This window comes from Anolis carolinensis, chromosome 2 (assembly GCF_035594765.1).
Source record: "Anolis carolinensis isolate JA03-04 chromosome 2, rAnoCar3.1.pri, whole genome shotgun sequence".
In the NCBI taxonomy this organism is placed as follows: domain Eukaryota; kingdom Metazoa; phylum Chordata; class Lepidosauria; order Squamata; family Dactyloidae; genus Anolis; species Anolis carolinensis.
This window is the reverse complement of record NC_085842.1, coordinates 170,542,386-170,565,512: the sequence shown is the minus strand read 5'-3', so window position 1 is coordinate 170,565,512 and position 23,127 is coordinate 170,542,386. Positions and strand designations below refer to the sequence as shown.

The following is a 23,127-nucleotide window of genomic DNA, read 5'->3' as shown; positions in this document are numbered from 1 at the left end:
CATCCTCAGAGGTTGTGAGGTATGGATAAACTAAGTAAGGAAAGGAAAGAATATATATATCTGTGTAGAGTCTGGGGTGTGGCAAGGGTCCTTTGTCACTGGGAGCCAGCATTAATGTTTCAGTTAATCACCCTAATCAGCACTGGAGATGTTTTTGTCTCTTGCCTGGGGGCATCCTTTGTCAGTCAAGCCCTCAGAGTTTTGGTTCCCATCTGTTTTGATTTTGTAGTTTTGTAATACTGGTAGCCAGATTTTGTTCATTTTCATGGTTTCTTCCTTTCTGTTGAAATTGTCCACATGCTTGTGGATTTCAATGGCTTCTCTGTGTAGTCTGCGAAGGACAAGAGGGATCCTCTCTCCTCTGCAGGAGTCTACCGGATACCATGCAGCTGTGGACAAGTCTACATAGGGACCACCAAACGCAGCGCCCAAACAAGAATCAAAGAACATGAAAGGCACTGCAGACTAATTCAACCAGAGAAATCAGCCATAGCAGAGCATTTGATGAACCAGCCTGGACATTTGAGAACACAAAAATGCTGGACCATTCCAACAACTATCATGTCAGACTAACAGTGAAAGAGAAAATATTACTGTCACTGCTGACATTGAGCCTCCGGTGGCACAATGGGTTAAAGCCTTGTGTGGGCACGACTGCTGATCGACAGTTGGCGGTTCAAATCCAGGGAGAATGGGTGAGCTCCCACTGTCAGCTCCAGCTCCCTATGCGGGGACATGAGAGAAGCCTTCCATAAGGATGGTAAAACATCCGGGCATCCTCTGGGCAACGTCCTTGCAGACGGCTAATTCTCTCACACCAGAAGCGACTTGCAGCTTCTTAAGTCGCTCCTGATACACGCACACACACAAAATCTGACAATCATAGCACTGAGTGTAATATTTTCTCTTTCACTGTTAAACTGTTTCTTAGGGGTGCTGTATACATGTAACTTCGTTCCAGATTTTTCATCATTGCCCCATTTTAGATAAACAATAGAGGAATAACAGTGTTTTGAGAAAACACTGTTAGCAGGGTACTAATAGAAACTACTTAGCCCTTTTGCTACCCAAAGTCACTACCTCCAGGTTCCTCACCTTTCTATATTGAAAAAGGTGTGAGGTTTTTTCTTGCTGGGGAAAAGGTGGAAGACAGCAGTTTGGGAGGGCAGTCAGACAGAAAAACAGCTCAAAGGTTAAACATTCATTCCCTGTTTACTGCTCTTGCACTCCCCCATTCTTTTTTTAACTTCATTGATTGCAAGTTTCCCCTCTGATTTTCATTTTTTTGAAGAGCTGGGCAAAGTTGTGTATATTTCTGCTTGGTTCTGAGAACACATAGTTTTATTCTTTTCAGCTGTTCGAGCCTTTATGCTCATTGGGAACATGGTCTCTTCACTATAGAATCTCTTCTGTGAAGCCTAATGGCTTTCCTCGCTCAATCAATGTGGGGTTTTTTTTCCAACTACAGCTGAAACTCTGATTAATCACACCAAGTAAATCTCACAGCTGTAGCTGTTTCCAGCCACAGAAGAATTGACCTTCATTCTGTTGTGTCTCCCTTGTCTTTCTAGCTAGCTTCCGTTAGCCTCTTGCAGCTGGGGCAAGAAGCAGATCGAATGAAAGCAAAGAACTGGGAATCGATTTCACTGCTCATGCATTTGGTGAGTCCCACACATAACACACTGGAATGAATGCAGCCGCATTTGAACAATCCTACATGAAAATAAATGCCTTGTTTAGTTTTTCCAATATACTACATATCCACTGAGGATGCCTGCCATAGATGTGGGCGAAACGTCAGGAGTTAATACTTCTGGAACATGGCCATACAGCCTGGAAAACACACAACAACCCTGTGATTACAGCCATGAAAAACTTCGACAACACAATGCCTTGAAGGCTGAAAAAGTATATAATTTTCTCCAGGCATTCTTAGGCTACAACTCCCATCACGCTTCTACTGAACTGGCTAGGGATGGTGGACATTGTAATGGGCCAGCAGTTGTTGAGCCACACATTGCTCACACCTGCTTTAAACAGAGAAAACAAAACCTGAGCCAGAAAGGATCACGAAGATTGAAGAGTATCACCTGAGCTACTCTCCTGTTCCCCCCCCCTTCCTTCCATAATTCTATTCCCCTTAATGACTTGTCTTCAATTTCCAAATATCTATATAGTGCCTAGAATTCAAGTGCTAGAGAAGTTAATGTCAACAATATGGTTCCAAGGCTTCCTTGCTGATTTTCAATTTTGGCTAGAGTTCGGCAATAATACAAAGGGAGAATGCTGGTCTGCTAATCCTTATTTCCTAAATATGAAAACCTGCAGCAGCTTCAAATACTTGCATCTATTCAGGCATAAAATTTTTAGATGAGGCAATGGGTGTATAATTTAATTTGCGCTGGAAGGGACTGACTCCTGTGCAAGTATTGGATACACTACTTAGTATTTTAATGGAAATCGGTAATTTGAGAAGAGCCTGAAGGCCAGGCATGAGGACAACTTCCCTTCCAAATGTCATTTGATTACAGTGTTCCCCATCCCTGAGTACAGACAGTACTTTCTTGGGGCTATAGTAGTCCAGTAATATCTAGAAGCCCAAAGAGTCATTATACTTCTTAAGGTCCAACAAAAGTTACAAAATGACATCATATGCAGGCTTAGTCCCTTTGTACCCCTTGATCCCCCTCAGATACTTTACTTTTGCCGTATTTCCACTCTGAAATGGTAACTGGAAGCGACACAGTGTGAATAGCAACAGAAGTCTGGAATGCTTAGTTGTATACAGAAAATTGAGGTGAACTGTGTTTGGCACTGCTGTGGAGAATGTACAAAAATACCTTCTGGGGAAAAAGGGAATGAGCTGGACATACATTTAGATGGAGATTCTGGGGGACATAAAGGAAAGCATCAGATATATGTGTTGTTGAAGGCTTTCATGGCCGGAATCACACGGTTGTTGTGTGTTTTCTGGGCTGTATGGCCATGTTCCAGAAGTATTCTCTCCTGACGTTTCGCCCACATCTATGGCAGGCATCCTCAGAGATTGTGAGGTCTGAGGATGCTTGCCACAGATGTGGGTGAAACATCAGGAGAGAATACTTCTGGAACATGGCCATACAGCCTGGAAAACACACAGCAACCCATCAGATATATGTATCACTAATGCACAATCCTCATAGATAGTGGGTATAGATTGAGCAAGTGAGCCGACTCATATGGCATGTGGGAAAAGAAAGTGGCTGCTATGTGCAGAAGTTTTAGGATTTGGGGTAGAGGAAATGGGGAAAACAGGAGATGTATTGATGCTTCGATTCATAGAGACCATGGATTGGAAGGTTTAACTGCAACCTTGCCAGCATTTATGCAGCTCCTCTCTGAGAGTCAGAAATGAAAGTCATTATGGGTTGCAATAACTCAGTTGACAAGCATCAGTAACTTCCATTGGTTCAGGATTACTAGCCTGGACATCCTGGCCTGGTGAAGAATGCTGCCTTAGAAACAAAAGGTAGTGTATTAGTGCTTGGTGGGCAATACATTTCCATTAAGAGCTCCCATGGCAGCAGGAGATGGTTATTGATTCTTCTTGTGATGGGAGGAGACAAGGCTCAGCTAGGGAGGGCTTGGGTGTCTGGGTGGGATTGATATTCATTGGGGCAAACAGCTTTTGCAGCAAAGTCATTTAAATGCAAATGTTTCAGTCTGGAGTGAGTGGAATGAGCTGGCCTGGCATTCATTTAGTAGCTCAGTTGGAAGAGCGGGAAGCTTCTCCTGGAAATCAGCTTAAGCAGAACCGAGGTGCTTCTGGTGTTAGTGACAGAAGGACAAGACAAGAGGCCTGCGTTCCTCTGGAGTATAGATGAGATATGCTGGAAACAGGTGTGGCTGGCAGATCTGCAGTGTCCTTGCCCCTGTTCAATGCAAGGTAGAGAAGGAATTACAAAGCCCATTGTGTATCAATTACAACAGTGATTGATATGAAAATATGAGCCTCCGGTGGCGTAGATGATTAAAGCCTTGTAACTTGAAGGTTGGGTTGCTGACCTAAAGGCTGCCAGGTTCGAATCCCACCCGGGGAGAGCGTGGATGAGCTCCCTCTATCAGCTCCAGCTCCATGCGGGGACATGAGAGAAGCCTCCCACAAGGATGGTAAAAACATCAAAACATCCAGGCATCCCCTAGGCAACGTCCTTGCAGATGGCCAATTCTCTCACTCCAGAAGCAACTCAGGTTGCTCCTGACACGAAAAAAACAAACAAACAGTGAATTGCCATGTGAGGTTTTGGAATCACTTTTCACAAAAAGTCCATGCGTGTGTGCGTGTGCATGTTCCTTCAAGCAGAGAAATTGTCATAGAAACAAGCCATCCAGAATAGATTTCACAACCTAGCAAGACCTATGAATTGAAAGTGGCTTTTGAAGATAAATGTAAATGGTTTAAGAAAGGTTTTGTTCTCCATTATGTGCATTTTGTCCTGTGTTACATCTGAGATCAAACAGGGTTTGCAGGTTTTTTAAGCTGTATTTTAAAACCCGGACCATTTGCTTGCTAGAGGATGTGTGTGCTTGCTATGAGAATCATGTATTTTCTCCCCTTTCTGTGAAGAGAGCGGTTATAAGGTGTATCCAGGCAGAATTTACTTGTATATAAGGTCTAGATCAGGGGTCCCCAAACTAAGGCCCGGGGGCCGGATGCGGCCCATTGAAGCCATTTATCCGGCCCCCACGGCACAAGGGCAGAAGGGGGTTGGGCTAAATGACCCAAGGGGTCTCTTCTTCTCTTACAACCCTTATTATTATTATTATTTTATTATGACAGAGCAAACAAGATAGATATGCTGGATTTCGTATCACAAAATCACAAGGCGAACACTTCCCAAGTGCCTAGGACTGTGTGATGTATTTTCGGATGATGCGTGCAGATCCCAGTAGGGTGGCCTTTTGCAGTTGGCAGATCGTGATTTTGTCAATGTCTATTGTTTCCAAATGCCGGCTCTTCTTCTTCTTCTTCTTCTTCTTCTTATTATTATTATTATTATTATTATTATTATTATTATTATTAACATTGAGGCTGGGTGGCCATCTGTCAGGGGTGCTTTGCTTGTGCTTTTGGTGCACAAAAGCAGAAGGGAATTGGACTAAATGGCCCAAAGGGTCTCTTCCAACCCTCTTTATTATTATTATTATTAACATTGAGGCTGGGTGGCAATCTGTCAGGGGTGCTTTGCTTGTGCTTTCGTTGCATAAAGGCAGAAGGGAATTGGACTCAATGGCCCAAGGGGTCTCTTCCAACCTTCTTTTTTATTATTATTGTTATTATTATTATTATTAATAATAATTGCTCAGTGGCCAACTATAGTCCGGCCCTCCAACGGTCCGAAGGATCGTGAACTGGCCCCCTGTTTAAAAAGTTTGGGGACCCCTGGTCTAGATCATGGGTCCTCAAACTTTTTAAGCAGAGAGTTGGTTCATGGTCTCTCAAACTGTTCTGGGGCCGGACTATAGTTTGAAAAAAAATGAAAGAATCCCCATGAACATTGTACATGTCTTATTAGTGCAAAATGCAGGGACATGAGGGAAGCCTCCTACAGGATGGGAAACCATCCGGGTGTCCCCTGGGCCAATTTTCTCACACCAGAAGCGACTTGCCATTTCCCAAGTCGCTCCTGACACACACAAAAAATTAGCATGTGTGTGTGTGTATGTGTGTGTGTGTGTGTGTGTAAAAGAAAAATACAGTATTTAAAATGAACAGCAATTTTAACCAATATAAACTTACTAGTGTTTCAATGGAAAGTGTGGGCTTGCTTTTGGCTGATGAGATAGTCAAGTTAATTAGGATTGTTGTTGTGTGCCTTTAAGTAGTTATAGACTTAGGGCCACCTTAAGTCTATAGTTGGGCGGGGGCCAGGTAAGTGATCTTGGAGAGCCGCATCCGCCCTACGAACCTTAGTTTGGATACCTCAGAATAGATAGTTTCAGCATGGCAGCTGTCTATTCCAGGTAATTAAATGCACACTTTCAGTCCTTATCATATCATCATAAGCTATCACTAGTGATCAAGTATGATTGTCTTCCAAAGATAATTCCTAGTGATAGGTTAGAATGACTGAATCCATATCCACTGCCCAGTCCGTAGCTTGGGGCTTTCAGATTTTACTGTCCTCCCCCTGTTGCCACTCCCTGATTGCCATGGGACTTTTGTTGGTTTTGATCTCTTCGAAGATTCATGTGCGAGAATTTGTTTTATGTGTAGTGATCAGTGCACAGCGACGAATGAACACACAATCTTCATAGAAAGGGGTTCAATCCAATGAAATGGTTAACAAAACAGTCAGTGGGCTCTTGTCTGTTGCAGCCTTTGAAGCCGTTGTAATACCTTGTTATAATCTGCCTGTTCTCCCACTGAGGACTTATTCAGATTGTTCTATGTAACACAGAAGACACAATGTAAATGTGTCTTGCTAGATGGCTGCCTCCTACTCAGTGGCCGGCAGTATGTCAGTTGGTGATAGTGGGAGGGTCTCTCAACAGCTGCTGCAGAGGACACTATGGTGCTGTGTCTATGCCTAACATCTCCTTCTGTGTGCCTCTTTCAGCTTGTAGAGGAGTCATCCTTCCTGACAATAGACATGCTGGAGACCTGCTTCCCTTACGTACTGCTGCGTAATGCATACCGCGAGGTGTCCAGGAGCTCCGCCTTGAACCGGCTTCCTGCACACTGACCTGCTTTCACTTCACCCATAATTCAAAGGGACATGAGTCACAGTTGCTTGTCAAGACAATAAATACAAGGAAGACAGACAGAGCAGTGTGGAATCTAGATCAGGAGTCTCTTTTATGGGTCTTAGTTTGTTGCCTAATAGCAGTAATGTCCATTTGAATGTTCAGCAAGTAAAATGGATAGTGTTGCTTTGACAAGTGGAAAAGCTTCCCGTAAAGCAAAGCAGTGAGGAGCTACTACCTAATTTCTGTAACAGTTCCATGATGGTTGTCAGTCCTTCTTAAGATGCCTATTAGCAGAATAGAAGCCAGAGGAGCTATTAAATGCAGCTTTTAAAAATTAGCCATGATTATTGTTATTTTGCCAGCATACCATCCAGCTTTGCGTTTTTCAGTGCTAACAACACTGATTTAATACTTTTGTTATTGCTTCCTACAGAAATAAATCCAAACCCTAAACATCAGCATGGAACATCATGTACTGTACATTCTTCCTACCTTTCTTTTGCTTCTTTCTTCCTATCTTTCTTTTGCTTCTTTCTTCCTATCTTTCTTTTGCTTCTTATTTGAATTGTAATCTCCCTATATCAAGGATCTTCTTTTGTAACATTTTATCTTATTCTTAACATTCTGTCAACAAAGTGCATGAACTTGCATAATGTTTATTTAATTATCAGATGTAAGAACAATCACTGCTTTCAATGAATTGTGCTCAGATATCTTAATCCAAACATGTACCCAAAATGTAAGCTGTTTTTACTGTCACATGCTTTGACTTTGAAAAATCCTCAGAACTGTCATTTGTGAAAAATTGATGCGGTTTTTATTCAGACGATTTCTCCATTTTCTGCACAGTTGTTTTCCACAGGGTCTGATTCAAATAGCTATATGGTCAGATGAGGGCAGGCAAATAAAAACAGGTATATATGATTGATAGATGACTATCATGTGGATTGACCTCTACCTGAGCATACACCTTTATCATATGTGACTCATACTTGCTGCAGACTACCTAATATTCTTCATATTTCTGAAAAAGCATTTCCTGTTTTCCCTTGTAAGAGTTGTTTCAATGTATTAAAATGTCTCATTTGCTTTGTGTGTAATTATACTTGACCAGCAAATAAAAATAACAAATCCCTGTCAGCCATTATTTCTGAGATGGAGCCTGGACATATCAGGTTATATTAATTTGTTGGCATTTTGGAATTACACGGGGAAAATGACTTCACATTTTGATTTTGATTTACCGTAATTAGGACCATATGCTCATTAATTTTGGCATAACAAATAGTGGGGTTTAACTCATTATTCTTATGACCTTAACTCTGATCTGAAACAAGCAGCAGTTCAAAGCTTGGATAGGTTTTGCATTGAAATAAGTTCTGGTTTGCAACCCTGGAAGGTTTATCATAGAACAGGAACTCTTGTTTGGAAGCAGGCAAGGTTGCAAGCAAAGTTCTGGTGTACTGACCTTAGCATTAACAAATTATATTTTTGAACCCACAAATGATGAATGAAACTAATTAAGCTCTTTTCAAAAAATAAGTTCTGTTTCAAGAAAAGGAAGCCCCAAGAGTGAATGATCTGGAGGATAAAAAAATTGTCTTCCTTTTCTGCTGCAATTCTGTGGAATGTTGGTGGACAGGAAAAGAAATTTAAATATAGGCTTAAAGCTAACCTCAAAAACTGTGGCATAGACACTGAGAACTGGGAAGCGCTGGTTCTTGAGCGTTCTAACTGGAGGTCAGCTGTGACCAGCAGTGCTGTGGAATTCAAAGAGGCACAAATGGAGGGCGAAAGGGAGAAACATGCCAAAAGGAAGGCTTGTCAAGCCACCCCTGAACGGGACCGCCTTCCATCTGGAAACAGATGCCCTCACTGTCAAGAATAGGACTCCACAGTCACCTATGTACCCAAGACACTACACTTGGAAGGCCATCATACTCGGACAATGAGGGATTGCCTAAGTAAGCAAGCAAGCAATTCACCTTGTCCAATCTCATTTATGTTAGCAGATTCCTATGTGCACTACACTCATTTAAATGTAGCAGAAAAACAGGATTTAATTTTACAAACCTAAGCTACAATACATCTCAGGTTCACAACCTTCCTTCCAACATGTCTCGTGATGCTTTGTGGAGGAATTCAGAAGCTTCCACTTATTTTTTTTTTCATTAATCAGTTTATGGAGATAGCCAAATGTTTATGAAACAAACAGACTTCAAAACATGGTTTGTGAAGATGATTTGAATTAACTAATCATAACTAACCAAGGTTTTGGGATGTGCCTAATCTAAAATGGAAGCAGAAGTATCAAATCTCAACTGTATCATAGGGGGAGAAGAAAGAATTGAGCATGAAAAGAAACCAACCCGCAGTCTACTTTCTAAATCAAGACATCACATTATAGTAGAGTCTCCCTTATCCAACATAAACTGGCAGAATGTTGGATTAGTGAAAATTCTGGATAATGAGGGATTAAGGAAAAGCCTATTAAACATCAAATTACATTATGATTTTACAAATTAGGCATCAAAACATCATGTTTTAAAACAAATTGACAGAAAAAGCAGTTCAATACACGGTAATTACTGTATTTACGAATTTAGCACCAAAACATTGCAATGTATTGAAAATCTCAACTACTAAAACATTTACTCCTAAAAGGCAAACTGTGTTGGATAATACAGAACGTTGGATAAGCAAAGATTGAATAAGTGAGACTACTGTATATCTGAACACTGCCATAACCATACTGGAAAATGTCCCACGTGGTGGATTTATGAGTTATTGGTGCTAGTCATGGTATTTCAGAAGTTGGTTGGCCACTGACTAGCAAAAATTGTCTTTCTGATAGAAAGGCTCAGAGGATTGCACTCACAAGATCAGACACAAATCCTAGTATTCTGCTTCTCACAACAGTCAACCTGATGCATCTGGGATGCTCCCAAGTAGAACAGAAGTGTTTTAAATCCTCTTGATCATGTTCACCAGAAAATGTTCAGGGCTACACCATCTCTTTTATTGTAGATAACACAGAATATATTGCTGAGTTATATACACAGAAGAGAAACGTATACATTTCCATAGAGAAACAGGCCTAAAGCATCCACTTTAGGAAGAGTCAGGGACGGGAGAGAGATTTAAGAAATCATGAATGACATGGAGAAACGGAGTGATGCAGGAAATGATCTACTCCCTTTCAAAAGAGGAAGACTATAACATTAAGGCTGCATGTGTCTTAAGATATAGTGAAGGAAGGACTTTTAAAAACTAACATTATATGAGATAATCTGCTGGCAACGTTGGTGTATGTTTAAGCATCTAGCCAGGTGCAAACATGAGAGCTTGTAAACATCAGTGGTTCCCAGATGTTTTGGACTTCAGTTCCCATAGGTCCTAACAGCTGGTAAACTGGCTGGGATTTCTGGGAGTTGAAGTCCAAAACACCTGGAGACCCAAAGATTGGGAGCTACTGTTTTAGACAATCTATGTGTTCAAAGGTTGCATCTGTCTAACCACACGCTGTAAATAACAACAACAACAACAACAACAACAACTTTATTCTTGTCTCCCGCCTTCATCTCCCCGAAGGGACCCAGGATGGCTTACACAATGACAAGCCCAACAACAACATAAATTTACATACAAACAATAATTTAAAAACAGTATACCAATAAGTATAAACAACATAACATAAGAATTATTTTAAAAACTTGAGCATCAATTGCTACATACAGAGAGGGTGACTAGTGCATATGAAAGTCACCATGACATCCTGCTTGTGAAGTTCCTCGTTATATCTTGTTGGCTCTCTGGAAAAGACAAAAAAATAGCTTTCAGTCCAACTTTGAAAGTGAATCCCCAGAAGAAGTGCTTTAACTAGTGAAGCAAAATGGGAACTTAAGAGGGCACTGATAATGGTGGCAAAGTTGATGGCAGAACTCCTGAATGAAGGCAAGAGGAAAAGGCCATTTCTCATGTTCACCGTCTTAAAAAGACCAGGCATATCCTTAAGTGGCTGGTTTGCTTCTAATGTCATTCAGTTGAGGGAAATATTTCCTTCACAGGGCAGACCTGAAAAATGTTGCTGCTTGAGACAAAGCAGTGAAACGATGCCAATCCACTTCCAGTGAAAGTGTCTACTACTTACGGCCAATTGTTATGTTGGTCCATAATTTAGAAAATCTCCCAAATATCTCTCCTTCCTGACAGGAAAAAAAACTAACAATCGGAAATGAAGACATCTTCAGACTCTTCTGCCTAAAGCAACTGTTTCCTTCTACCCAATAACAGGGCTTGAGCTATTTTTTCCTTAGGCATAGCAATCATATTGCAGTGGTGCACACTGGTTAGGACATTAAGAATGAATTATAATCCTGACTATCCAGAGCTGACTCATTCCTGAAAAACTCCAGGCAGCCAAGAAGAAAAAAACCTGACGTACATACACGTCAGTAAGACCCACGTGAATGTAGAACTTCTCAACAGGATGGGAATGATCAAACTTGGATATTTTTCTAGAGATATGCTCATGTCCACTCAGTATTATAAATGCCGCTCCATTGAAAATAGGAAGCAGATACTTACAGCTCTAGTCTCATGCCTCTTTTCCCAGGAGGCGTCCTCAGGAAATCAGCAAGACTTAAGTAAGTAAGTAGTAAGTAAATTTATTTTTCTACCCAGCCACCATCTCCCCGCAGTGACTCGGGGAGGCTAACACAGGACAGCGGTCTGAAAACAGTAAACAAGTACAACAATTAAAACATATTACAATGAATAAAACACAGTAAACTCAACATTATGCAAACAATACATTGCATTAAGCATAAAAGCCCATTAAAACATAAAGTAGGTAAAAGTAAAATAAAATAAAATGAACCACCAGAGGGGGTGGAGGGGGATAGTATGGAGTGGCCAAATTGAACTAAAGTGCCATTGTAAAGTTATCAAGTGCCTTGGAGGATCACTGTTGGCCAGTAGTGGATAATGAATTTGGTAGATTTGAAGTCCATTTGGTTGAAGGCAGCTTCTTACTTTCATAAAGCAAAAAGCATATTCTTATTTTGAAAACTTTTCTTCTTTGGGTGGAAATTCTTTAGAGATAAAGCACTCTATAGAAAGGCAGATGCACTAGCAACATTTCAGATAATTTGAGATGGACGTCTGGTCCAGTAAAAGGAAACACATTCGGTAGGGAAACCAAGACAATTTTCCCATGGTTTGTAGGCCTGCTAAAGGAGGCCAGGAAAGAAAGAAAGAAAAGGATCAATGCAAGCAAAGTACATTGGACGGTGTACTCGCAAAATCTTTTAAGTATTCATTTTTCAGGTACTAGCTTCATATATTCTTTTGAAAAATGGCAACTGGGATTTCGTGCCCTTCAGATGCACCATGTCAGAACCATTATATGGAACTGCATTAGGATGGAAATTATTACAGCAATATCTCTGCTTGAACACTAGCTGAGACCCCAGACAGCTTTGCCTTTCGCATATGTAGTGCCTGTGATGATGCGTGCTCTTGTATATCCCCTAATCTCACATGTACTCTGAAAAGTAAGTCATTGTCACCTGAACCTTCTGGATAAGTAAAGGTTTGCCCCTGACATTAAGTCTAGTCGTGTCCGACTCTGGGAAGTGGTGCTCATCTCCATTTCTAAGCCGAAGAGCTGGTATTGTCTGTAGACACCTCCAAGGTCATGTGGCTGGCATGACAGCATGGAGCACCATTACCTTTTTGCTGGAGTGGTACCCAATGGTCTACTCACATTTACATGTTTTCAAACTGCTAGGTTGGCAGAAGCTGGGGCTAACAATGGGAGCTCACCCTGCTCCCTGGATTCAAACTGCCAACCTTTTGGTCAGCAAGTTCAGCAGCTCAGCAGTTTAATCCACTGCACCACCAGGGGCTCCCACCCATAGCTGGATATGTTCACAAAAAAAGCTGTTATCCACCCCAGAAGTCAACTTCCTTGTCAGTTCTTGCAAAAATGGCCTCTCATGAACCTAGAAGAGTTCCAGGAAGGGGTAATGTGATAAAATTGCTTCTCATTGTCAACAAGGGGTTTGGGGATATATTTTTCTAAAAAGTAATGTTATCGACCGCGTTTCAGAGGATCGGGCCCCTTTAAGGAGAGAGCCGATCCGGTCCTTGAGAGAACGGACCCTGGCGGAGCCAATAGGAGAAAATGAGCCGCAATATCACCTGGAGCCGAAATGAAGAAGGTCCGCCAAAGTTGAAGGAAAATCCGCCAAGGAGTCTTTATTGAGCGATTCAGCTGAATGGACACTAGTAGCGATCATTCAATCTACTAGCGTAACATACATTCAAAATAAAGCCATATTTATACAATGTTTTGGTCTGACAGCCCTTTGAATTTCCCGCCCCGCTCCCCCGCCCATCTGATCGTGGATAGGCTAGGAGGTTGAACGAGGCGGGCTTTCGTTTCCCGCCTCGCTCTGCTGGCCCAATGGGGAGCCGCTTTTTTGTCCCCACTCGGGCCAATCAGGGAGGAGGAGGCGGGAGCTATTGAAACAATGAAGTGACCGGACAGGAAATATCAGATTAATCCTGGCCCGGCCGATTTCTAAAGGAATTAATGGCACCCATCAAGGATGTCCGGGGTCCTGTCACGTTCACAGGTTTTAGATATGCCTTGGGGTGACAGGGGGAAGTAAAGAAGGGTGGTGATGAGCCGTCATTGACGGGCCCCACAGGGTGCCTTCCTGAGGCGTCCTGGCCTGGGATATGACAATGTTTACCTTGGGGTCGAATCACCTTTAGGAATTTGGTGACTCAAGCCCTATATTGTCCATGCGATCGGAATGAGATTGGATTAAACTGTGGCAGATTATCCTTTTGTTTTTGGGAAGGGAGGTCTGGGTCATAAGGGCTAGGGTTCATGTTGGGGTCATAATATTTCCCATTTGATTTCATGATTTAACAATTATATGGGATAGGATGAAAATTAAAATAAAGTTGGAACATAAACCCAGCTGGGAAAAACACATAATTTCCGGGGATCCCAAAGAGTACAAATACATATAGGCAGATAGACAGATTTCAAGGAAGTAAGGGGGGAATCCATAGAGGGGGGGGGGGTTACATTGCATAAAGGGGAATCATGGATGATATAAACAATTGAAAACATTTGATAAGAATGAGGTTTACAACATCTGGGGAACCCAATATGGAAAGTCATAGGAGTGGAGTTCAAGCAGCATGATTTCACAATTCATGAAGTTAGCCCAACGATTAGAAATTCATACAACAGTGGGTCATGAGGGTGTCCAGGTACATAGAATATTCAAATTCATGGATACATGAGGGAAAAGAGTTCATCTGTGATGGGAGGAATTCGTAGAGATGGCATGGGGAAGAGGCACATGTGGGTTGCAGTCTTTGGAAGTATTGGATTTCATAAGTCCAGGGGTAGGTCTGGGGAGGAGTGTTCTTCTCCTTCATAAAATCATGAAAGTATGAACGAAACATGGAGGGCACCCGTCCGGGCACCCCCTGGCAGCTGCAGAGAGGGTGAGGGTACTTGGAGATCCATGTCTCCCCCGCGAGAGAGCGATCCCCCCATCCCCAGTTCACAGAAAGGGGCTGGGGATCTCTTAAAACCATTCCGCGAGCCGCGGGGAGAGGAAAGTCCGGGATAAGGCTGGAGGAGGGCAGCCCGGCGTGAAAAGAGCAGTCGGTCCCGTTTGACAGTCAGCTGTTGAGGTGCCGAAAACTGGACCGATTTCGGTTCCGTTGGTGGTCTTCGAGTCAGGAGCCTTAGAAAGGGTTAGGACTAAAAGAGGAGCGTTCTAGGGGTAATTTTGATAGAGATATGAGCCAATTTGTATCGTCCGCCATATTAATCTATGGCGGAGAAACCTCAGCCAGAGTTAAAGGGACGGGAGAGAGAGAGAAATTGCATGCAAAGGAAGGAGTCAGAGAAAGATACAAAATAACCAGATAGAGAGTGTTATTGTTAAAATAAATGCTACTTTTATTGGGGGATTTGTTACATAGTTCAGGGAAGGGGAAAGTGAAAGAGAAAAAGAGATCTTTTAATAATAGTCTGCTGCGGTCCCGTTCCGTTCCTTTGGTGAGCGATCTGCGGAACTCTCCGCTGCGCTTTTAAATTAATTTAAAAGCCGGGGTTTCGGTTATCATAACCCCACTCGGGAGGGCGGGGCGAGGTGGGCGGAGCATTATAACCTCTCAGCGGCAGCATGGCCATCCGTTGAGAGGGGTTCGAATGGTTCTTTTTGCGACAAATTTGGAACAGAGCGGGCAAATGCGACCAGCAGCAGCTTATTATTAGAAGGAGAAGGATTACAGCTAGAAAGAGGAGAAAACCTTTCCTCAGCCAGTCTAAAGAAGGGAGCCAGTCGGTCAGAAAACTAAGGTCGAATCCAGTCGTCTCCTTAATTCCTAAAGCCAAATCATTCAAACTCTCGATGGATTTATGAATCATAGGAGTCTGGTCTGTCAAATTAAAGCAGCACATGTGCCTTACACTCTCACAGCCATTGTGGTTTTTCAATAAGAGGAAATCAATAGCTGCCCTGTTATCTAATACAGCCTCCCGCAGCTCATGCATTTCCTTTGCCACTGATGCCAAGGCCTGAGAGGTATAATTAATGTTTTTGACCAGAGCGCAGGCCAGATGCTTTATGGCCCTATAATTCATGGCTGAGGCCACTCCAGGAGTGAACAATGCCGCCGCCACAAATTGAGGAATGCCCTTAAGTACCACTGAGGGATCGCAATTTGGATCCAAGTTCTGAATGGATCTTGCCTTCCGACTCAAAGAGTGTGCCAGTTCCAAGTCGTTCTTGGAAGGCATAAAAAGAGACAGCCTACCCAAGGCACAATTCCCCATGGAGGTATTGGCAGGTAGATAACCATAGGCTGTCTGTCCACACAGGAAAAACCATCCTGGGGGCAGGACCAAATGGGCATTCAGATGAGACAGTTTTTCTACATGGGTGCAATTTAGAGAGTTGTCAATGGGAAGCTGATGGCATTCACCGGTGCAGGTGGGAATTTGAAAACAATTTTTTGCTTGAGGAACATGAGCAAGGCGGATAGTAGCCATGCTGGGCAACTTGTCCATGGAAACTCTTCCCCAGTTTGAGAGATCTCTGTAAGAGATGTCTTGGGATGTCTTTGGGATGTCTTGGAACATGGTATAATTTCTAAAAATTTCCAGAGGTTCTGGAATGCCAATTAAACAGGTGGAAAACAGGTCTGTGGCGGAGGCTCCACTGGACAGGCAAAAATCTGAGACATTTAAGGCTTTTGTGGCCAACTGTTGCCAGAAGTTTACTTTAGAAGAAAGCCATTCATACAAAACCGGACTAGAGCTGGCAGGGAGAGTCAGAGAAAAAATGAGAATTAGGGTTAGCATTTTTTTAGGGTTAGCACGTTGGACAGCTCCCAGCGGGGAAAGATAGGGAAGGAACAGGGAGAGAAAAATAGAGAGAAAATTAGAACTCACGGCTCCTGATTCAGCACGCTGGACAGCTCCCAGTGGAACCGCGGTGTCAGTTCTTCCGAGCGGGGGGGGGTTGAAGTGAGGGCCGATTTGACAGCTGTCAAAGTGAGCTGTCAAATGTTTGTAGGTCCAAATAGGGGTGTTCCCGTGGTGCTAGAGGGATGGGATTTGGAGGGGTCCTTGGAGGGGGTCTTGTGCTTTGGTCTCTGGCTTTTGGTCTTTCTCCGGGCCTCGGGAGGGTGTGGGTCAGGACAGTTCGCGGGCGGCGGGCCCTGAGGAGGTGTCTTCCGGAACAACACCTTTAGGTCGTCTCCCAGCTCAGTAGTCCACAGGTCTTTGTCTTCCTCACCGCTGGTGGGGGCTGGTTCTGGTTCAGGAGCGCTCTTGAGCCTGGTGTGATGGATCCAGGCACGGATTCCAGCAACCTTGCAAGCGGTGTAGGAGGTCAGGAGGACTTGGTGAGGTCCGACCCACTTCTCAGTCAGAGGCTCCGGTCGCCACGTCCGCACGAAGACCCAATCTCCAATGGAAAAGTCGTGGACTGGAGCATCCAAGGGGACAGGAAGGTGGGAGAGTAGGTACCTGTTTAGAGAAGAGAGGACAGAGGTAAGAGAAGACAGTCTAGCTCTAAGGCTTTCGGAACCCACCTCATGTAGGTGTTCAGCCTTCAAGGGAACCTGGGAAGAAGGAAAAGGCCTACCATAAAGAATCTCAAAAGGACTTAATTTTAACTTGCCCCTAGGGGCAGCCCTGACTCGAGTGAGAGCGAGTGGAAGAGCCTCTGGCCAAGGTAGGTTAGCTTGCTGACAGATCTTCGCCACTTGTCTCTTAAGGGTTTGGTTCATCCTTTCAACCTTGCCACTTGCTTCTGGGTGCCAGCTGGAGTGTAAGTCCCACCGGATCTGAAGGGCCTGAGAGACCTGTTGGGTGACCTTGGAGATGAAAGAACTCCCGTTGTCCGAAGAAATGCAGAGGGGCAGACCGAAACGTGGGATGATGTCATGGAGGAGAGCTTGAGTGACCTCTTTGGCAGTACAAGTATAGCAGGCGAAAGCTTCAGGCCACCCGCTGTAGCAATCCACAAACACCAACAGGTATTTGTACTTCTTACTGGAGGGCAATTCAGCAAAATCCACCTGCCATACCTGTCCTGGCTGCAGTCCTGCCCTGAGATGCCCCACTTCTGGCTTCTTCTGGATCTTGGGGTTGTTCTTTAGGCAGAGGAGGCATCGCTTGCAGGCCCAGATAGACTGTTGGGCCATGCGTGGTCCAATGAAGAAGGATCTGAGGTGTTCCAGCATGGCATCATGACCCCAGTGGGTGCTTTTGTGAAGATGGAGGGCCACTTCATGCATCAGGGGATCTGTGAGGAGCAGACGGCCTTGGCTGTCCTTCCACCAACCCTCATCCCGTGTCAGACCTTCCTTCCTAGCAAACTCATCGTCCACAGTTCCATACAGAGGGAGGCTGGTGATGGTGGTATCCGGGATGAGGGCACCTTGGAAGGTGGGCATTTGGTTGGCGGCCCCCTTAGCCGCGGCATCTGCTCTCCTGTTTCCCCTGGCGGCGTCCTGGTCTCCCGCCTGATGTCCCCGACAGTGGATGACAGCAACGGCAGTAGGCTTGCAGACAGCATCCAGCAGCCTCAGGATTTCTGCCTGGTGCTTGACTGGGCTGCCAGCAGTGGTCAGCAGTCCCCTCTCCTTCCAGATGGCTCCGTGGGCATGCAGGACATTGAAGGCGAATTTAGAGTCTGTGTAGATGTTAACAGTCCTTCCTTCTGCCAGCTCCAGAGCTCTGGTGAGGGCGATGAGTTCTGCCTTTTGGGCGGAGGTGCCGGCTGGCAATGGTTCTGCCTCTATGGTGTCCCACAGAGTAACAACTGCATAGCCCGCCTTCCTCACGCCCTGATGGACACTGCTCGACCCATCAGTGTAGTATTCCAAATCTGCCTGGGGAAGTGGTTGGTCCTTGAGGTCCGGCCGGCTGGAGTAGACTTCTTCAATGGTGGCGATGCAATCATGTGGCTCCTGGTCGTCCCCTTCGGCTGATTCGATGGGCATCAGGGTGGCTGGGTTGAGGCAGTTGGTGGTGGCCAGGGTGAGGTCTCCCTGGTCAATGAGCAAAGCCTGGTAGCGAGTGAGCCATCCTGCTGACAGCCAGTTGGTCCCCTTAGCATCCAGGACTGCCAGGACGCTATGGGGCACATAGACAGTCATTGGTTGGCCCAGTGTCAGCTTCCGGGCTTCCTCAGCCAGCATAGCGGTGGCAGCCACGGCACGAAGACAGGCTGGCCACCCAAGGCTGGTGGGGTCCAGTCGCTTGGAGAAGTAGGCGACTGGCCTTTTGGTGTTGCCCAGAGGTTGGGTCAACACCCCCGCTGCCACCCCCCGACGTTCGTGAACATAAAGGAAGAAGGGCTTGGTCATGTCAGGTAGTCCCAAGGCTGGTGCAGACATGAGGGCTTTCTTGATGGCATCGAAGGCTGTCCTGCATTCTGCGGTCCAGGTGAGGAAAGTCTCCGGTCCGGTGGTTGCCTCGTAAAGAGGCCTGGCAAGCAGTCCGAAGTTAGGCACCCAGATTCTGCAGAAGCCAGCCATGCCCAAAAAACCCCGCAGTTGCTTCTTGGTCTTGGGCTCTCGGACCTTGCAGATGGCTTCCTTCCGCTCCGGTCCCAAAGCCCGCTGTCCTTGAGAGACATCAAACCCCAAGTAACGCACAGTGTCCTTGCAGATTTGAGCTTTCTTTTTGGAGACCTTGAAGCCAGCCCCTCCCAGGAAGTTGAGGAGACTGATGGTAAGTCTTTCGCCGGTAGGTACATCCTCACAGCAAAGCAGAAGATCGTCAATGTATTGGAGAAGGACCCCCTGGTCCCGATCCGGCCACCTGTCCAGCTCCGAAGCGAGGCTTTGGCTGAAGATCGTAGGAGAACAAGTGAAACCTTGCGGAAGAACCTGCCAACAGAGCTGCACCTTCCTGGCCGAGTCCACATGCTCCCACTCAAAGGCAAATATTTCTTGGCTATCTACGTGTAGAGGGATAGAAAAAAACGCATCTTTTAAGTCCAGAACAGTAAAGCAAGAGCAGGAAGGAGGGATAGTAGAAAGAAGAGTATAGGGGTTAGGCACCACGGGATGAATGTCCACCACAACGGCATTGATGGCTCTGAGGTCCTGTACAAAGCGATATTCATCTGAGTTGGGCTTCTTGACTGGCAGCACAGGTGTGTTGTAAGGGGAGGCGCACTCTCTCAGCAGAGAGTACTTCAGAAAATTTTCAATGATGGGCTGGAGGCCCTTTTTGGCTTCGAGGGGGATGCGGTATTGGGGAATCCTAGGAGGCCTGATGTCGGGTTTTAGGGCAATTTTGACTGGGGCAACGTTCTTGGCCCTCCCTGGAATCCCATCGGCTCACACAACAGGGTCGACTTGTTCCAGAATGGCCAAAGGGATCAGGTCAGCCTCTGGGCTGGGCTGATGAAGCAGGAGAGCCTGTATCCTCCACCCCTCCTCCTCTGGGACAGCCAAGATGATCTTTTCTGGCCCAAAGGTGACCTGCGCCCTGATTTTACAAAGGATGTCTCGGCCCAGCAGGGGGACTGGACACTCAGGCATGTATAGGAACTCATGAGACAGAGTCTTCCCTCCCACCTCACACTCCATGGGCTTGAGAAAAGACCTCTCTGCCTCTTTCCCTGAGACCCCCACTACCTGAGTCTTCCTAGCCCCCATATCTGTTCCCCGAAACCCTTCGGTGACCACTGAATGGGTGGCCCCACTATCTAGAAGGAAATCCACAGTTCTTTTCCCTAACTTCAATGGCACTATCGGGTCACTGGGAGCCAAGACAATCCGCTGCCCTAGTCACATGACCCGGCCCCCTGCCCCCCTATCCTTGAGATCGGGGCATTCTCTCTTGTAGTGCCCCCTCTGCTGGCAGTAGTAACAACGGAGTTCCCTTGGTGGCTCTCTTCCTTGCCCCCTGTCCCTCCAAACTGGCCTTTCTCTGTTCTCCCCAACTCCTCGTCCCCTGTCACGTTCTGCCAGTGCAGCCACCATACTGGCTGCTTGGACCTGTGCTTGAGCCTGTCGGTCATCTTCTTCCTTCTGGGCTGCTGCATCCTCCCGGTTGTGGAACACCTTAAAAGCAATGTTGATTAACTGGGAGATGGGCATGCCTGCTCCCCCCTCCAGTTTCTGGAGTTTTAGCCGAATGTCCCTGCATGACCTGCCAATGAACAGGGAATTTAAAGAGGATGCATTTCGGGGGTCAGAGGGGTCAATGTGTGTCCACTGTTTTGCAGTGCGACATAACCGATCATAAAAGTCAGAGGGGCTTTCTTCAGGAGTCTGTTTTATGTCATAGTATTTAGAAAGATTTATGGGTCGAGGATAGACCAACGGCAGGCCAGCCAAGATGGCACGGTGGAAAGCCTTTAAAGACATCATACCAGCGTTGGTATTGTAGTCCCAGCCGGGGTCTTCCTTGGTTGGAAAAATAATTTCAGAATCTCTACCGTCATCTACATCTGCCTTCATGATTTCAGCCTGAGCTGCGGCCAGTAGGCGGCGCTTCTCCTCCTGAGTAAGGAGAGAAGCTAAGAGAGTCATAACATCTGCCCAGGAGGGGCGATGAGTTAGAAAAATAGTCCTAAAAAGTTCGGTCATTTCTGAGGGGTCTTGGGAAAGTGGTGCAGTTGTCTTCTTCCAGGCAATGAGGTCTGTTGTACTGAAAGGGACATGGATTAGGACCGGGTCTCCCCTTGCCCCGACCACCTCCCGTAGGGGGGCCATTACAGTGGCGGAGCGGGTCCGTAGGCTATTTTTGGTGATGAGGGGCTCAAAGGGATCCTCTGACGCTTGGGGAACCCTTCGAGGGGGGAGGGATGAAGTTTCTGACGAGGGAGTAGGAGGGGGACAGTTGAGGCTGGGTCTTTCGGGCGCTAGGAGGACTGGTGGGGGGTCTGAGAAGCTGGGGGTGCTGAAGAGACAGGGGGGATCCCCGCAGGAGGCGCAGATGGGAGTAATAGAGGGTGGAAAATCTGAGAGGCGAGAGGGTCTGGGATCTGGAAGGGTGATCCTTTGGGAAGCGTGTATGGGAGATAGCCATTAAAGAATGGGAAAGGAAGTTGAGAAGGGGAGGGGGAAGGGAATTGGAGTACGGGGGGGTTGGGAGGAGGAGAGAGAAGGGAGGTTTGGGGGGGCTGAGAGGGAATAGGAGGTTGGGAAACGGAGGGGAGATGGGGCTGAGAGAAAATAGAGGGATGGGAAACAGAGGGGGGACGGGGGGAAATGGCAGGAGGTTGGGAGAGTGAGTCTGGGAGAGTGGGGATCCCGGGAAGCAGAGGTTCCCTAGAAGGGTCAATTTGGGGGCCCTGGGTCGGTGCAGGACTCAGGACAGGGGGAGAAAGCGGGGGACGAGGTGAGGCAAGGGATGGGGGTCGGGTTTGGTAAGGTGGGGGGCAAGCAAATGTCTCCAGAAGTTCCTCTTCTGGTGGAGGCGGGAGGGGAAGTAGGTCTAGAGAGGAGCTTCTGAGGAGGGTTGGTTTGGAGCCCACGTCCCTGCATGGGAAGACTTGGACCCCCTCCCCCCTTCCAGTCTCCCTCTGGCTTAAGGCCATGAACATCGCAGCATAAGCAAGTTGGGACCACTTGCCCTCCCCATGGCAATGGCTCTGGAGTCTCAGAATGAGATTCTCATCCTCACTGCCGTGCGGAGGCCAAGCGATTCCCCCTTCAAGGGCCACGAGGGGCCACTTACGCGTGCTGAGTTGGACCAGCCTGGCCTGCACCATGTTTTTCGATGCAAACCCACCCCAATTGGCCAGGATCTTGCCCAGAGGAGAATCCCTGGGGATGTCTGCTGGGGTGGGACACCCTAGACGTGCTGAACAAACACCCATCCTTGGCTCAGCCCCTGCCCAGACCTGACAGTTAATGGAGTAACGACTCACCCAACCGGCCAGGTGCAGCTCGTCCTTCCAAGAGTTCCTTCTACCAAGGTTGAATGGCTGGCGTTCGTGGAATCCGCAGGTGCCCCGGGAACACAACCGTTCCCCTACCCCACGATCCTTGAACCTGTAATCTTACAAGCCAGACTGTTCTCACACGCCCCCCGGGTGCCAGATGTTCCCGCGTTTCACCAGGAATTTGTTACCGAGCCCTGATCCGAAGTGCAATACCTCCAGAGCTCCGCCCACCTGGGTCTCAACAACGGGGCCGGTTCCCTTTTATTTTTTTCCAGGGCGTCCCCTGTTTCATGTTGGCGCCTTTCCTTCGAGGAGCTAAAAATCTGCTTCCTCCTATCTGGCTCCTTTGTTCAGTACCCTGAATCAGATCTAGAGAGAGAAAGGGACTGCCAGAGAAATTTGGATGTGAAATGAGGTCAAATTGTTGGTCGGAGGGCCCTCCTTGTGATGAACCATGGGCCTTGTAGTCCTGCTCAGGACATTGTAATCCCTGATGAAGATGAAAACTTGGGTTTTTTACCTTCCCAGTCTGAACTGGATTCCTCTCAGCCAGATCCTTCCCAGGCAGATCTGGAAACCTTGCACCTGCAAGAAAGTTGTGCCCCAGAAGTATGTCAAACAACCCCAGAGCCTACTTCTCCCGTGTTCTTGCGCCGGGAGTTTTGTAAACAACAGAGAAGTTTGGATTCAGCTTCGCGCAGGAGTGCGAGGATAGCAGCTAAGAATGTTGCCAATTAACATTGGTTCTCGTGAGAATCTTTAAGGAGTTTAACATCTGGTCTCAGAGTTTAGCTTTCGTTTCTGATTCCCAGAGAACCGCTTTGGTGAGAAAGTTGGACTCTATATAGGTGTTTTGCCCGCGTAGCAACTTCGCGGAGTCAATTCGTCAGCCTACGGAGCGAGTTGTGTCTGGACAGCGCGCTCCGATTCAAGCCTCGCT

General features: G+C 46.3%; 1 protein-coding gene across 4 annotated transcripts in view; it reads left to right on the top strand.

Annotated features, from left to right (window-relative positions):
* The window catches only part of nckap1l (NCK associated protein 1 like), a 141,299-nt gene extending 133,430 nt beyond the window's left edge, over positions 1-7,869 (top strand). For 3 of the 4 annotated variants that reach the window (XM_062971071.1, XM_062971068.1, XM_062971067.1), the window contains 2 exons: positions 1,572-1,661; positions 6,600-7,869. In XM_062971071.1, coding sequence (XP_062827141.1) covers positions 1,572-1,661; positions 6,600-6,725 — 216 coding nt within the window. In that variant the 3' untranslated portion in view covers positions 6,726-7,869. The remainder of the gene's footprint in view (positions 1-1,571; positions 1,662-6,599) is intronic. The other variant, XM_062971070.1, reaches the window with a different exon arrangement.
* The last annotated feature ends 15,258 nt before the right edge of the window (positions 7,870-23,127 follow it).